Source organism: Frankliniella occidentalis, unplaced genomic scaffold, assembly GCF_000697945.3.
Source record: "Frankliniella occidentalis isolate FOCC.00 unplaced genomic scaffold, Focc_3.1 Scaffold17, whole genome shotgun sequence".
Classification (NCBI taxonomy): domain Eukaryota; kingdom Metazoa; phylum Arthropoda; class Insecta; order Thysanoptera; family Thripidae; genus Frankliniella; species Frankliniella occidentalis.
In genome coordinates, this window is record NW_026267147.1 from 3084060 (window position 1) to 3096851 (window position 12792).

The 12792-nt window shown below is 43.9% G+C and overlaps 2 protein-coding genes across 2 annotated transcripts; one reads left to right on the plus strand and one right to left on the minus strand.

The window, feature by feature from the left end:
* The first annotated feature begins 724 nt into the window (after nt 1-724).
* Nucleotides 725-10048, plus strand: LOC113201762 (protein patched homolog 3). Its single transcript, XM_052264193.1, has 17 exons — nt 725-1004; nt 3643-3716; nt 3792-4043; nt 5027-5135; nt 5220-5326; nt 5417-5537; nt 5617-5775; nt 5865-6002; nt 6090-6335; nt 6419-6596; nt 6681-6818; nt 6900-7024; nt 7107-7265; nt 7349-7619; nt 7696-7817; nt 7896-8076; nt 8310-10048. Exons 1-17 carry the CDS (start codon nt 879-881, stop codon nt 8480-8482), a joined length of 2679 nt encoding a protein of 892 aa, XP_052120153.1. The 5' UTR covers nt 725-878; the 3' UTR covers nt 8483-10048.
* Nucleotides 9667-12660, minus strand: LOC127748865 (G-patch domain and KOW motifs-containing protein). The gene is made up of 7 exons (XM_052264194.1): nt 12414-12660; nt 11932-12146; nt 11611-11693; nt 11433-11536; nt 11172-11358; nt 10955-11087; nt 9667-10817 (listed from the first exon to the last, which is right to left on the minus strand). Exons 1-7 carry the CDS (start codon nt 12560-12562, stop codon nt 10126-10128), a joined length of 1563 nt encoding a protein of 520 aa, XP_052120154.1. The 5' UTR covers nt 12563-12660; the 3' UTR covers nt 9667-10125.
* Nucleotides 12661-12792: the final 132 nt, after the last annotated feature.

Genomic DNA, 12792 nt, shown 5'->3' on the forward strand with positions numbered 1-12792 from the left:
CGGTGGTGCGGAAACGTGGCTTCATATCCGTCTTTGTTATTAACTGCAATGTGACGGAATTGCCAGCATCCTCATCGGCCTGGTACTGGGTGACGGGTGGAGGTGGTCCACCAGTCCGAGTTGAAGGTCACGCGAGCGTCCGCTGCTCGCCTCGGACGCGTACGCGTATAGCCTGGCTAAAGTCCTGCCTCCTGGCAATCGCGAAAATCTCCTTCGGGCGCTCGGCAACACTGTAATTGTTCCTTCCAGGCGGCCGGGCGGCCGCGGCCGGGGAGGGCGAGCGATCCACCGGACGAGCCGGGGCCATGAGCCCCTCGGCGCGACTTGGCGTGCCGCGGTGACGGCGCGGCTAGTGTGCTCTTAAGTGGGGTAATTCGTACCGACCACGTCAGGATGACATGTCCGTGAAATGGACGCGACAGGGGCGCCGGTGGCGTCGCTGCAGTCGCGAATAGTAGGCCGCGCTGGGCTCTTTTGAACGAACCTGCAATGATAATTTTTAAGGATCACCCCCGGGAATTCTACGACACTACATACCGCTGCTCCCTCGTCACGACGGCCTCCCGATATCTATACTCCATCAACCATTTGTGACAAACTCGTCACATTCTTCTTTGAGTGTCAGTCCCCAACCCTTATGGGCCCAGGCTGAAGGGGGTTGGGCGGCGCCTCCTGCTCGCCTGCGTGCCATTTGTGACACATCCGCCACATTCCATTGTGTGCGTGACTGGCACTCACCACCGATCCTTGATTGCAGGCTGGGCTTGTGCATCGGCCGGCGCCCCCTGCTCACCTGCGTGCTGTCGCTGCTGCTGGCCGCCCTCTGCGGCTCCGGCCTGCTCAGCTGGCGCGCCGGCCAGTCCGACCTGGACCTCTACATGCCCATCGACTCGCCTGTGCGCAAGGCCGCCGAATTCGTCGACGCCAACTTCCGCGAGGACATCCGCTACGAGAGCGTCATCGTGGAGGCGCGTAACGTCCTGGAGCCGGACGTCCTGAGGACGGTAAGAAATTCAATTATTTGACGTCGATGTTAGGCGTCTTTCTCATACTGCGGGGTCCTTAAGGACCAGGACGATCACTGGAGTCCGTAAGGCAGTAAGCACATCCGTCATCCACCCTTACAAACCAACGAACCAACCAAGTTCAACCTGCCTGTGCAAGCTGCCATAGCGCCTGCTAGGTAGGCAGCATCTTGCCTACAGTGCATACGCGTACAGCGGGGTGGCCTACCCTAAGCCCCGCAGGCGCCAAACTGTTGAAAACGACAGGCAGCCTGGGCCGGCGCTGACCGAGGCACTTCCGGCCCTATCCGTTTCGACGAACCTACTCATGAATGATGTGTTGATAGTCAGATGAAAGAGACTTGTCTACGACACGAGGCTCGGCGCTCGGCCCTTCTGCCTGTGCCGTCAGGAGGGACAGACGGCGGGGAGGGAGGGAGGGAGGGACGGAGGGAGGGACGGAGGGACGGAGGGAGGGACGGAGGCGGTTGCTCACAACCCGCGGCGTGGAAGTCCTTTTGTAACCTTGTCACGCGTTTGTTCCGCGGCTCCTTAAATCTCGGTCAATGCAATCCCGGGGCAGGAGAGTGTTCTGCGAGACAGCTGGCGGCCCGCGGCCCGGCCGGCCAGACGGGGACCGGCAGACGGCGGGGGATCATCGTTGGGATCATCGGGATGAGGATGAGCAGTGGCGGACTGGCCCGGGTGCGGTGGTCGCCAAAACGGCGACCGGGCCCCCCCGATTTTAGGGGGCCCGGGCCCCCCTGGGGGCCCGATCCGGGCCCCCTCTGGGTCCCGGAGGGCCCCGTTGTCACAGGTGACAAAGGCTAGTCACAATCAGGCTGTCAATGTAGCATCACAGCAGTAAATAGAACAGACAGTAAGGTTGCATATGCACGGTATTTTATTTAAATTACCACTGCCCCCCTACCCTTATTATTGAAGATCTGAGACATTCGACCAGACCAGACTAGAGCTATGTTCAATCAGGAACTCACGCTCACGCCAACGTGAGCGTAAAACTCTGGCAGGTCAGGGGAAGGGAGCGCACGTGAAAAAATGACTTTTTTGTGGGGAACAATTATGTTTGATTGGCTAAATTCGATAGCTGGCAGGCTCGTCGAGAAGGGGGGGCATTCTAAGGGATCGTACGCAAACCACGTGACGGGTTTTTGGTGGGTTTTGACCACCCCCCTCCCCCTCTGTGGTGGTCTGTGGTGGTTTCGGGGACCCCCCCCTCCCCCCTCCATATTCACGTGGTTTTCAGCATATGTGTTATTTGACGTATTTACGACTATATAGAGCATTTTAATAAAAAGTGTATGTTTGCTGGTAGTCAAAACTTAATTTCGTGGTGACTTTTTGATTAAACACCGGCAGATTTTAGTGATTTATCACGAAATAAACGGATTTGTGCTAGTCTTTCTCAAAAATATGCTTATTTTAGCATGTAATTAATAGTCACGTGACTTGGCCGAAACACCCCCCTCCCCCCTAGTGGTGGTGAGTGGTGTTTTCACAGACCCCTCCCTCCCCCAAAATGCGTCACGTGGTTTGCGTACGATCCCTAATATGATAAGAAATTAGTGAAGGTAACCTGAAAGAACCCTTCTAAAATTAATCCAAAATGCAAAATACAACGGTTTCGCTCCGGCTTCGCGCTCGCTTCGCTCGCGAGTTGATACATTGTGTTTTCATTTTTTACTTCGACTCAGACTGAACTGTCTTTAAAGTAGTATAGCATATTACTAATGCCATAAGTCCATCTGCATCTGTAAAGGAGTTTAATGCACTGGATCGGCCTATATTGTTTCTCGCAATAAACTAATATAAAATTCACAATTTTTATCGCTCAAAAATTTCGCTCGCTTCGCTCACGAATTTAGCATTTACCTTTCCAACCTTATTGACTGTTTCAACAACAAAGACTCGCTTAAGCGGACTGCCTTGCCAATATTTTCATTATTTTGGGTAGATTCAGTGTAGTTTAATTTTCAAATGACAAAAATTGAAAAATTATAATAATTGCCCCTTGTGGGTAGGCAACTTTTATAACTTCGGTTCGATAAACTCCGGCGAGGTAGGCAACCCACAGTGCACCGGGCCCCCCGAAGGGGGGCCCGGCGACCGGGCCCCTGACCCCCCAGTCCGTCACTGAGGATGAGGATTATTCCCCTCGCAGACGGGTGACCCCTGTCCTGTTTGCAGCCTCACAAGTGACAGCCACGCAACTGGAGACGCCCGTAGACGCAGTTACGGCCCTACTCGACTCTGTTGCCAAGGGGTCCCCCCGTGCGTGTGCGACAGTGTGTGTGGGCGTGCGTATGTGATTTGATTTAGTGAGTGTGCAAACTGAGGCGACGACGAGCGGGGGCCGCGAGATGGGACAGACAATTGCGCCGTTTACAGTTGCGTTCGCTGAACGTTGCTCACACTCATCCGCGCTGGTAAACAGCCTGGTTCGGGGTGAGGCCCCTCGGGGGTGAGGTAGGTGAGGGGTCACAGGCGCACTCGTGCTAAACGGCTGACTCGTTACACCGGTCTGGCGACACGACTTTGGTCGTTCGGTGAGTCATTTACACCCTATTAACTCAAATCGGTACGATTTCCTTTTCTTTTTCGGGCGCCCCGCCGGCAGATAGCGGACGTGGAGCGTGACATCAAAGCGACCGTGGCGGCTGACGGGCAGGGATGGGAGGACGTCTGCGTCAGGTGCGTATGCTGAGCCTGTTTGTTACCTCATTCGACAGAAGATTTGTCTAACACGACCACTCCACCCTCGAGCAGGTACTCGTCGTGGTTCCAGGACACGATGACCACGGCCGGGCCGGGGCAGCAGCAGGGCGCCGCCGGCAAGCAGCCGGGGCCGGCGGGCATCCCCGAGCTCCCGGAGGACTTCAAGAGGGTCCTGCAGCAGGCCGGGCTGATGCGGAACGACTGCGTGTACCAGAGCCTGCTCAAGCTGTGGCCCAACGGGCTGCCCGCCAACCTGACCCTGGCCGACGTGCAGAGGGTCGTCAACAAGGGCATGCGCTCCAGGTACGAAGTCCGCGTGTGGCATGACGGTGACATGTCGTGTATCGCTCGCGTGTTCGGGAACGTCCGTCAGCACCCTCCCCCCTCCCCCCCTCACATACTTCTGTAAAAAAAATACATTATTCGATCGGCCTGAAAATGACAGGAAGTGGGTGTCTATAGGATGGGAAACCATTCATATGTCACTGGTTTTTTTGTTGTTTGTTTTTTAAAGGGAGCGGGGGGCGGGGGACTTTTCGCACTGAGAACTTGTCTTGGACTTTGTCACGCGTTTCGGGGCGTGCTTGGCCTTCGAAGGAAGGCATCATCATCGTCATCATCATAATGATACTGCTGTGCTGATGTGGCTTTGACCTGCCGGCCAGCCCGGGCTGCGGTCTGGCAGCGAGATAGCGCGCGTATGTGTGTGTCTATACCTGGCCCGGGCCCCCTGCTCCGCGTAGCTCCGCGGGCCCGTGACGGTGTGACGTCACGGGCGAGGGGCCGAGCCGAGTCCACTTGCACCTGTGCACTGACGTGCCAGCAGCGCCAGCAGCCAGCATGGAGGCCTGGCGGACGGGTTCGCGTGTACCGAGGAGCCAGGGCCGCCGCGCCACGTTGCGCCGGGCGCCGCCGGCGCCGTGGTGGGCACCGCTGCGCTAGCCACCGCCGCCGCCGCCTGCCGCTCTGCCCCTTCCCCGCGATCAATGGCACAATCCTCTCACCCTCCCCCAATCCCTCGTTTCGGAACCCCTCTACTCTCCTCTTCGTCCCGATGCAGCCAAGCAGCCCCCCCACCCTTTCCCCTCTCTCCCTTTGGGCATCTGGTTCCGCACCTGTCAAGAGTGTCGTTACGCCTATTACCATACCGACCCTGAGCAAATGAAGTGTGTACTCAGTCTGCACACAGTCTTATTTTCATCTTCTTCTTTTTGTGAGGAGAAGATGATAAAGAGAGCATCCCACAAAAATTGTTAAGTAAAACAATTATTTTGTTCTTGTTACAGCAAAAGTGTCCTCACAGATGTATCATCATTGCTAGCTGGAGTAAAAACCGATGCCAAAGGAAAAGTTGTATCAGCAAAGGCAGTAATTTTCAACTGGCTGTTACAGGAGGTAAATTGGCGAGGAATTGCAGTAAAGATTTTGGAATATCTTGAAATATTTTGTGTGTGCTTACAATCTGCTTAACTATTTCAGTCAAACAAAACTGGCCCTGACTGGGAAAGGGAATTCCTAAACAGAGTGCTCAATACCAATAGGACTAAGCCTAAGGGAGTGAATGTTTATGCAGTTGCAAAAAGAAGGTATTGTGCCCAATTCATTCTTTGACGTTGAGTTAAAATAGAATACCTTAAAGATAAATAATTTGATTTTTCCCCCCTTTTGCTCACCAGCTATAATGACATGCTCGACAATGTTTTAGACAGTAACATGACAGTACTGTTTGCTGGGTTTACACTTATTATTCTCTATGTGATTCTTATGTTGGGAAGATGCAACCTAATTCAACAACGGGTATGCCTGATTGTTTCCTCTCACAATTTCTCTAATGAGTTATGTTAAAAAAATTTGATTGTAATTTTTTGTGTTTCAGATTTACTTGTCATTGTTGGGGGTCTCAATAGTTGGCCTTACCATTCTGGCCTCATATGGATTTTGCTTCCATTTGGGTTTTTTCTTTGGCCCAGTTCACCCCATCCTTCCATTCCTCCTGCTTGGGATTGGTGTAGATGACATGTTTGTCATTGTTGATGTTAGTATTTTCTTCATTCTTTAATTATTTTTTTCTTCTTTTGTTCAATGTCTTATTCTTAATACACAATATTATTATCATTATTACAGAGTCTTGACCATGTGACTAAAGAGCACAGTAATTTAGACATACCAGAGAGAATAGCGAGAGCTGTACAAACTGCAGGAATATCCATTACAGTTACTTCACTTACTGATATTGTTGCATTTGCTATTGGTATGACGACTGTAAGTTCAATTTATAAGTGCTTGTTAGTACTCTTAAAAAAATTATTTTCTGAAAAAGCTCAATGAAAATTTGTTGTTACCTTTCAGCAAATGCCATTTTTACAATCATTCTGCATGTTTGCTGCATCTGGTGTTTTCTTCCTCTTCATCTTTGAAGTGACATTCTTTGTGGGATGCCTCACTTTAGATGAATACAGAGTGGCAGCCAAGAGGGAGGGATGCTGCTTCATGAAGCTTAGAGAATGGAAACCAAATGCAATCAGTCAAAGAAATTACATGTTTGATTTTTTTTCAAAGTATATTGCTCCAGGGTTGATGAAAACACCGGTTAAGGTAAGAAGCAAAGTTGCACTTCATCATAAAAAGTATGTCAAGTTTTGTTATTTCTAAAACTATTTGGTGCATATGTTTCACAGATACTTGTGATTGTGATCACACTGGTGCTTGTAAGTTTCAACACATGGTGTATTCTTCAGATAGAACAAATGTTTGATATGACTTGGTATCTTGACGAATCATCATACCCAATACAGTTTTATGACAAACTGAATGAGTATTTTCCAAAGTATGGAAAACGTGCTGGAATCTATTTAAGTTAGTACAGCTACTATAACAAACGTTTGTTTTCTTTTTCTTAAATATAATTTGACTTTAACATATTTTCTTATGTTACTTCAGCTAATGTGAGTTACTTTGAGGATGCCCAAAAAATGCATTACCTATCCAAAAAATTAAGGGAAAATCCATATCTGAATCAAGACTCAATGATAATTTGGTATGAGGAATTTGGAAAATGGTTGAAGGATAAGAATCATGGTAAACTTCTGATATTTACAGGGTCTGTCAGTCTGCTCCCTCTAGCTCATTAATGTCAACCATAATCTTCTTTAATTTCAGAGCCAGAGGGTGAAGATGACTACAAGGGTTACCTGTCTGAATTTCTTATTTTTACTAAGGAAGGTCAGGAGCATCTTAAAGATTTGAAGTTTAGCTCTTTTCCGTTTGGAGACTACAATATTACAGTAAGCAAATAACTCTGAGAAAATTATTTTTCAAATATCGCGAAAGCACTACTATAAACCCTTTAATAACTTTTTGAAACAGACAACACATCTACCAATCCAATATATACCACTGAATACAAGTCAACAACAACTAGCTGCAATGTCAACCGTATATGATGTGTTGCAATCCCTTAATTTAACAGCTGACAAATACGCAGTAGCCTATTCACCTGACTTCATCCCATGGTACACCAACAAGGTATGTTTTCTGAATAATTAAATGTTAATGTCTTGTTTATTTATAATTGTATTCTAATGGCATGTTTGTGTTGTTTTGTTCAGCTTGTTGGAGAAGAACTTTTACGAAACTTAGGTCTTTCAGTCTTAGCCGTGGCTATAGTCACTTTACTCTTAATACAAGAACTACAAGTGACATTTTGGGTTATCAGCTGTGTTATTTTTACTCTTGTGGATTTAGTGGGCTCAATGTATCTCTATGGCCTAACCATTGAGGTCTCCACATCCATTATGGTGCTGCTTTGTACTGGGTTGACTGTGGATTATGCAGCTCACATTGGATATGAATTCAGTCGTATGACTGGAACTGGAAATGGTATGTTTTGGAAAAATGTAAATGCACAAATAGCAGCAAAAAAATGTCTCTTACCGTTTATTTTGGCTTAATCTAGAGAGGGCAACAGCTGCTTTGCGACTAATGGGACCTGCCGTCTTCAATGGAGGATTGAGTACTTTCCTTGCCTTTGTTCTACTTGGATTCAGTGATGCCTACATATTCACAACATTCTTCAAAGTAAGTTTATATTTAAAAGTTTTTCTTTCAGATAAAAATAGTTGCAGTTAAAACACTTTGTTTAACGTGTGGTTTCAGTTATTCACAAGTGTGGTAGTGTTCGGATGTTTCCATGGCCTGTTCTTTCTTCCTGTGGTGCTAAGTTGGTTTGGGCCTCCATCTTTCTCACAACCAGACCTCCACACAGATACTGATGGATATCCTTCTCTTCCAAAGTCCATTACAGTGCAAAATGGACATTGTATCAGTGCTGTTGAAGGTAACTGCATGTGCTCACAATGATCAAAAATACAGTCAAGTGTAACCTGAATATTAAGAATCCCTAGAGACCGAGGTCTTATTATGTCATATCAAGGTATTCTAGGTGAAATGACAAATTTGAATTGGCTCCTCCGGAAAGTTACTTTATAAAGACATATTCCTACTATCCCAAATCTTACTATCCAGGTTTCACTATTAGGTGCTTGGTTATAAAACTCCATTTGCTTGCAGGGGTAGAGCTCTCCATAGATGTAGATATTGGTAAGGACAGAGGACAATCATCTGCTGGCCATCAACTTCTCTCGCAGAATGGAGGAAGTCAGCACATTGGGCATGCCGAAGATTTACCTCCTGAGAGAGAAAGCATGCTTCAACCTCAACAGAAGGAGCTTGGCAAGTGGTGATTCTCTCACAGACAATAATTACATAAACAAATAAGAATAATTTGATAGCTGTACCAAAACAATACCTAAATTATGATAATTGAGTTGTGAACTAAAAGGCTGCAACATATATGAAAGATAGTGCATTCCCATTTTAATTTGAAAGTTATTGATGGGACATTCAGTAGTAAGAGATGATATTGTGAGATATTGTTATACTAGAGCATATTCTTGGTTATTTACAACTTCACATGGCAAGTACATATTTTGGAAAGTATTGCCGTGTAATCCAAAGAACCTGGACCAATCCACCAGTTGAGAAAATGTGATACCCTAATTGAAATCTGAACTGCAGAAGACAAGTCATTAGCATCCTTGTTTTCCAGATACGTTCAAAGAAATAAAATAAGGTAATTAGTAATTAGGCACTACAATAAGTTTTACTAGTAATCTTAGAATTACTACATTCTGAATCTCAATGTTAACAGTTCTCTATTTTATCCGTCCTGTGTTCTTAATAGACAAATGTTTGTGATAGATTTTTTCTATGAGGCTCTGCTAGTCTGCAGGTTATCAGATTTTTAGACAATTTTTAATTTTTTTTAACTCCAAGTGAAACCCTTTTTTTCCCTTTCTCTTAAGAAAATGTGGTTTATATAACCCAGGTAAAGAAGGAAATCTATTGAGTCGGTAAATGGAAAAGATACATATCAGTATTGCTGTGAGCCATCAGAATAGATTGCTAATATTATTTCCCTGCTCAAATGTATATTTTCATGTGGTGATGATACATACTTCTTTGTTCCTGTACATGCTTCTATGATACAATTGTGCCATACATTGGCTAAATCTCAGCATAGATGGCATTTTTGCTACCTAAATTTGTTATTGAGCTACTAAGCTTAGTGCAAAAACGCCTACTTAAGAAAGGAAAGAATGGCAGTGAGCCATGTGCAAAGTCAAATTAAATTTACCAGTGGGCCTATCAGTTGAGAGCACATGGAAATGGAGCAACTAAAAATAGTTCCTGTCAAGACCATCAGAGTATTGTAGGGCGTTTGTTTTAAATGGCTGTGCAGCAGATGAACTTTGTGATATGACTGCTTGAAACTAGTATAGAAATAACTAAAAGCATTCATTTCTACAATACTCTCATAGAGCTAAGGAAAAGAACAGAATATTTCTGTCAAGAATGAATTGTGTGGTTTTAAACTCCAAAAACATTTTTTTTATTACTTTATTTTATACATATAAAATTGTATCTATCTTAGCTTTATACTTATCAATTGAGCCAGTCAACTTAAAAAATAAAATAAATTACATAATAGTAAAAACATAAAAAAAACTACTGGCACATATAGAGAACCATACTCATTTAAAAATTGTTTGAGAACTTTTCGGTAAAATTTGTAAACTACTAATGTGAATGAGGTTCACTAGAATGTTTTGCGGACTGACTGAGTTTTCTCGATAGATTTGTTATTATTCAATGAAATGTATAAAAATAAGATATGAACCTGAACTGCCTGTTTCTGATGTATAGAAAATATATTTTTACTACTTACAAATAAAGCTGCATACATAGAATCGTAGATTTTTTCCTTTCTTTTATAAAATTAGGTCAAAACATTGGTTTACTTACCAGTCTTGGGCATTAAGTGGTTTTATCTGCGTGTTCTGCTACTAGGGGATCTTGAACGACTTTTTCTGTGCTTCTTGCTTTTATTCCTTCTCTTAGGAGACCTAGACCTTGATCTTGAACTGTCGTCAGATGAAGAGTGCTTCCTTTCTTTCTGTTTTTTCTTTTTTTTCTTGCGCGATTTAGATTCACTATCAGAGTCATCATACTTTTTCTTGTATTCTGAGTATCTACTTTTTTCTCTAGAAACAGACCTGCTGTGACTTCTACTCCTCCTGGAGCTAGGAGATTGATGCCTTGAGTTTCTTTCTGGTGAACTAGATTGACTTCTGTTTCTAGCAGATGATGTCTTTTTTTTGTCTCCATGAGTAGGACTTGTTTTCCTTCTGAAAGAGGGTGAAATAGATCTGTCTCTATGTCCTCTACTACTGGGCTTTTTTTGGACATATTTTTGGGGTGTTTTAGACCTGCTTCTGGAAGTTGATTCTTCTTTTCTCCGCCTGGGACTTAAAGACCCCTTTTCTCTTTTAGGGGAGTGCTCACGATACTTTTCTTTCTTGAAGTTTCCGCTTTTAGAATTTGAGCTTTTAGAAGTCTTTGATGAACTTGTAGATTGCTGTCTAGGTTTTTCGTCAGATGGAGAGGTTTCCTTCTTTATTTTCATTGGGTCTAGTCCTGCCTCTTCATTTCTTTTGTATTCTTGATACTTAGCAGCATCTAAAATTAGAAAAAAAATATAATAAAACCAATTATTGGGGTAAGGTGCCTTAAAAATAGTGTTGTTGTCAAAGTCAGTATTATTACTGCAATCAAGAGGTTGACTCTATTCAATTGTAAGACAAAACAGAACTTACTGAGAACTCTTCCATTATCACTGTATTCCTTTTTAGAAACAAGAATAACAGTTCCTTCATTGACAGATATTACTCGTCCACCTATGGCCATTTTCAGCAAAACACGTCCAGAATCATCAGTGAAACCTTCAACCTGTAACAAAAATATAGAAGCCAGTCATGAAATTCTCTGTTTTGATTGATACAGTAAAATTTGAAATGTGCTTGTTTTGCTTACCTGGCCATACATATTTTTGTTCATTCCTGCCAAGATTTTAACATATGCACCTTTAGCCATACGTAATTCTTCCTCATCCTTAGAGTTGGTAGATGCTTTAGCGGCTTTAGCAGATGCAAGTAGAACTTTGTCTGCTCCCAAACCCATACCCTTTGGTCGAACATTGGGAGCAGTCACAGGCACCAATCTTAAACAAAAATTGATAAATCAATGTGCTATTTGGATATTTTAGATTTTAAAATGCTTCAAAATGACACTTACTTTTTATTTTTTCCTATTCCTTCATCAGGCTTCCAGCCCATACCTCTGAGCATAGCTAGCCCAAACTGGTTGACAGGTATGTTTTCATAATCCTCAAGGGTAGACTATATACAATCACCAAAAAAATTAGATATAATTTCAATTATTGAAATACAGACAACATTTCAATGTTACTGACCTCTTTTTGTAGAGCTTCTTTCTCAGCACTAGGCAAAGATTCCAATGTTGGAACTGGTGCTTCTTTCAAAGCATTGGCTCCCTCTACAAATACAGAAGAGATTCTGAAGTACACCACAATAAAAGATTCTCTTACAATTAAGGTGGATTTACAATAGCAATGCAGCAAGCGTAGTTCTGCTGCTAGCATTAAAACAACACTGGTTAAGTCCTCTTCCACTCCCTCTCACCCTGTTCTGACCACTACGCTAGCGTTAAAGATACGATCGCTGCGTTCCGATTGTAAATTCCCCTTGATAGGTTTGTAAATAAAAGAACTTACCTTGTAAGAGTTCACGGGCAGCAATGGCATCTAAAGAATTGGCAGGTAGACTATCACTGGCAGCCTCCGGTGCATTATTAGTTCCATTATTGCCTACATCACTAAAATCTTCCGCAACTTCTGCTATACTTCTTCCGTTTGGAAGGGTACTACTTTTACGAGGTCCAACAATCGGAATGACAAGGGGTGCTTCGTCTTTCTTTTCCTCCTCACCTCTGTAAGTAAAAGAACACAATAACAATTAGTATGGTGAAAACTTAAAGAACGTAAAAAAGAGAAAATGCATGTCACATGCAACACTTTTGTAGAGAAACGAAGTAATTTTGGAACAGTGAACACTGAGTGAATAATCAACACACTTTTGAAATCATTTAAAATGGTTGATGAAATCTCAAGATTTCCTCATGTTAAATAAATAAAAATACTAAAAACAGGGTTGAAAATTACTGATTCGAAAGAAGATTATCCAGGACCAAACTTACTCCCTGAGTTTGATTGTGTTTGCTTCCAGACATTCAATAAATTGGACATCCTTAGGTTTCTCTGGGACTGCTTGGGGAAGCGAAACTAAATTGGACTTTTTCACAACTTTTGAAAAACCAAATGTCAGTTTCTTCGGTGGGTCAGCCATGATATTTGCATCAAATCAAAGAAAATAATGAGTATGTTTATGTTCGTTTAAAATACGTTCAAGCACTGGCCGCAGGCAGACGCACCAACAGGCGCCTTGTGGGATTCTATTTATTTGAGGGGTTTGCTGCGAGGCTAGGCGTTTGGTAGTATGAGAAATTGTTGCACTTCTGAGCTAACGAGATTGACTGACTGGCTGGTTAGACGGTTGCGAGCCGCATTCTCACAGCT

Bases quoted from the DNA above. Each gene is read 5' to 3' on its own strand.
- LOC113201762 (XM_052264193.1), top strand. From the start codon at position 879: ATGCCCATCGACTCGCCTGTGCGCAAGGCCGCCGAATTCGTCGACGCC. The intron at 3,717-3,791 runs GTGCGTATGCTG...ACCCTCGAGCAG, and splicing joins TGGGAGGACGTCTGCGTCAG to GTACTCGTCGTGGTTCCAGG. The intron at 5,327-5,416 runs GTATTGTGCCCA...TTTGCTCACCAG, and splicing joins TATGCAGTTGCAAAAAGAAG to CTATAATGACATGCTCGACA.
- LOC127748865 (XM_052264194.1), bottom strand. From the start codon at position 12,562: ATGGCTGACCCACCGAAGAAACTGACATTTGGTTTTTCAAAAGTTGTG. The intron at 11,537-11,610 runs GTCAGTAACATT...GATTGTATATAG, and splicing joins AAGAAGCTCTACAAAAAGAG to TCTACCCTTGAGGATTATGA. The intron at 10,818-10,954 runs GTAAGTTCTGTT...TTCTAATTTTAG, and splicing joins TGATAATGGAAGAGTTCTCA to ATGCTGCTAAGTATCAAGAA.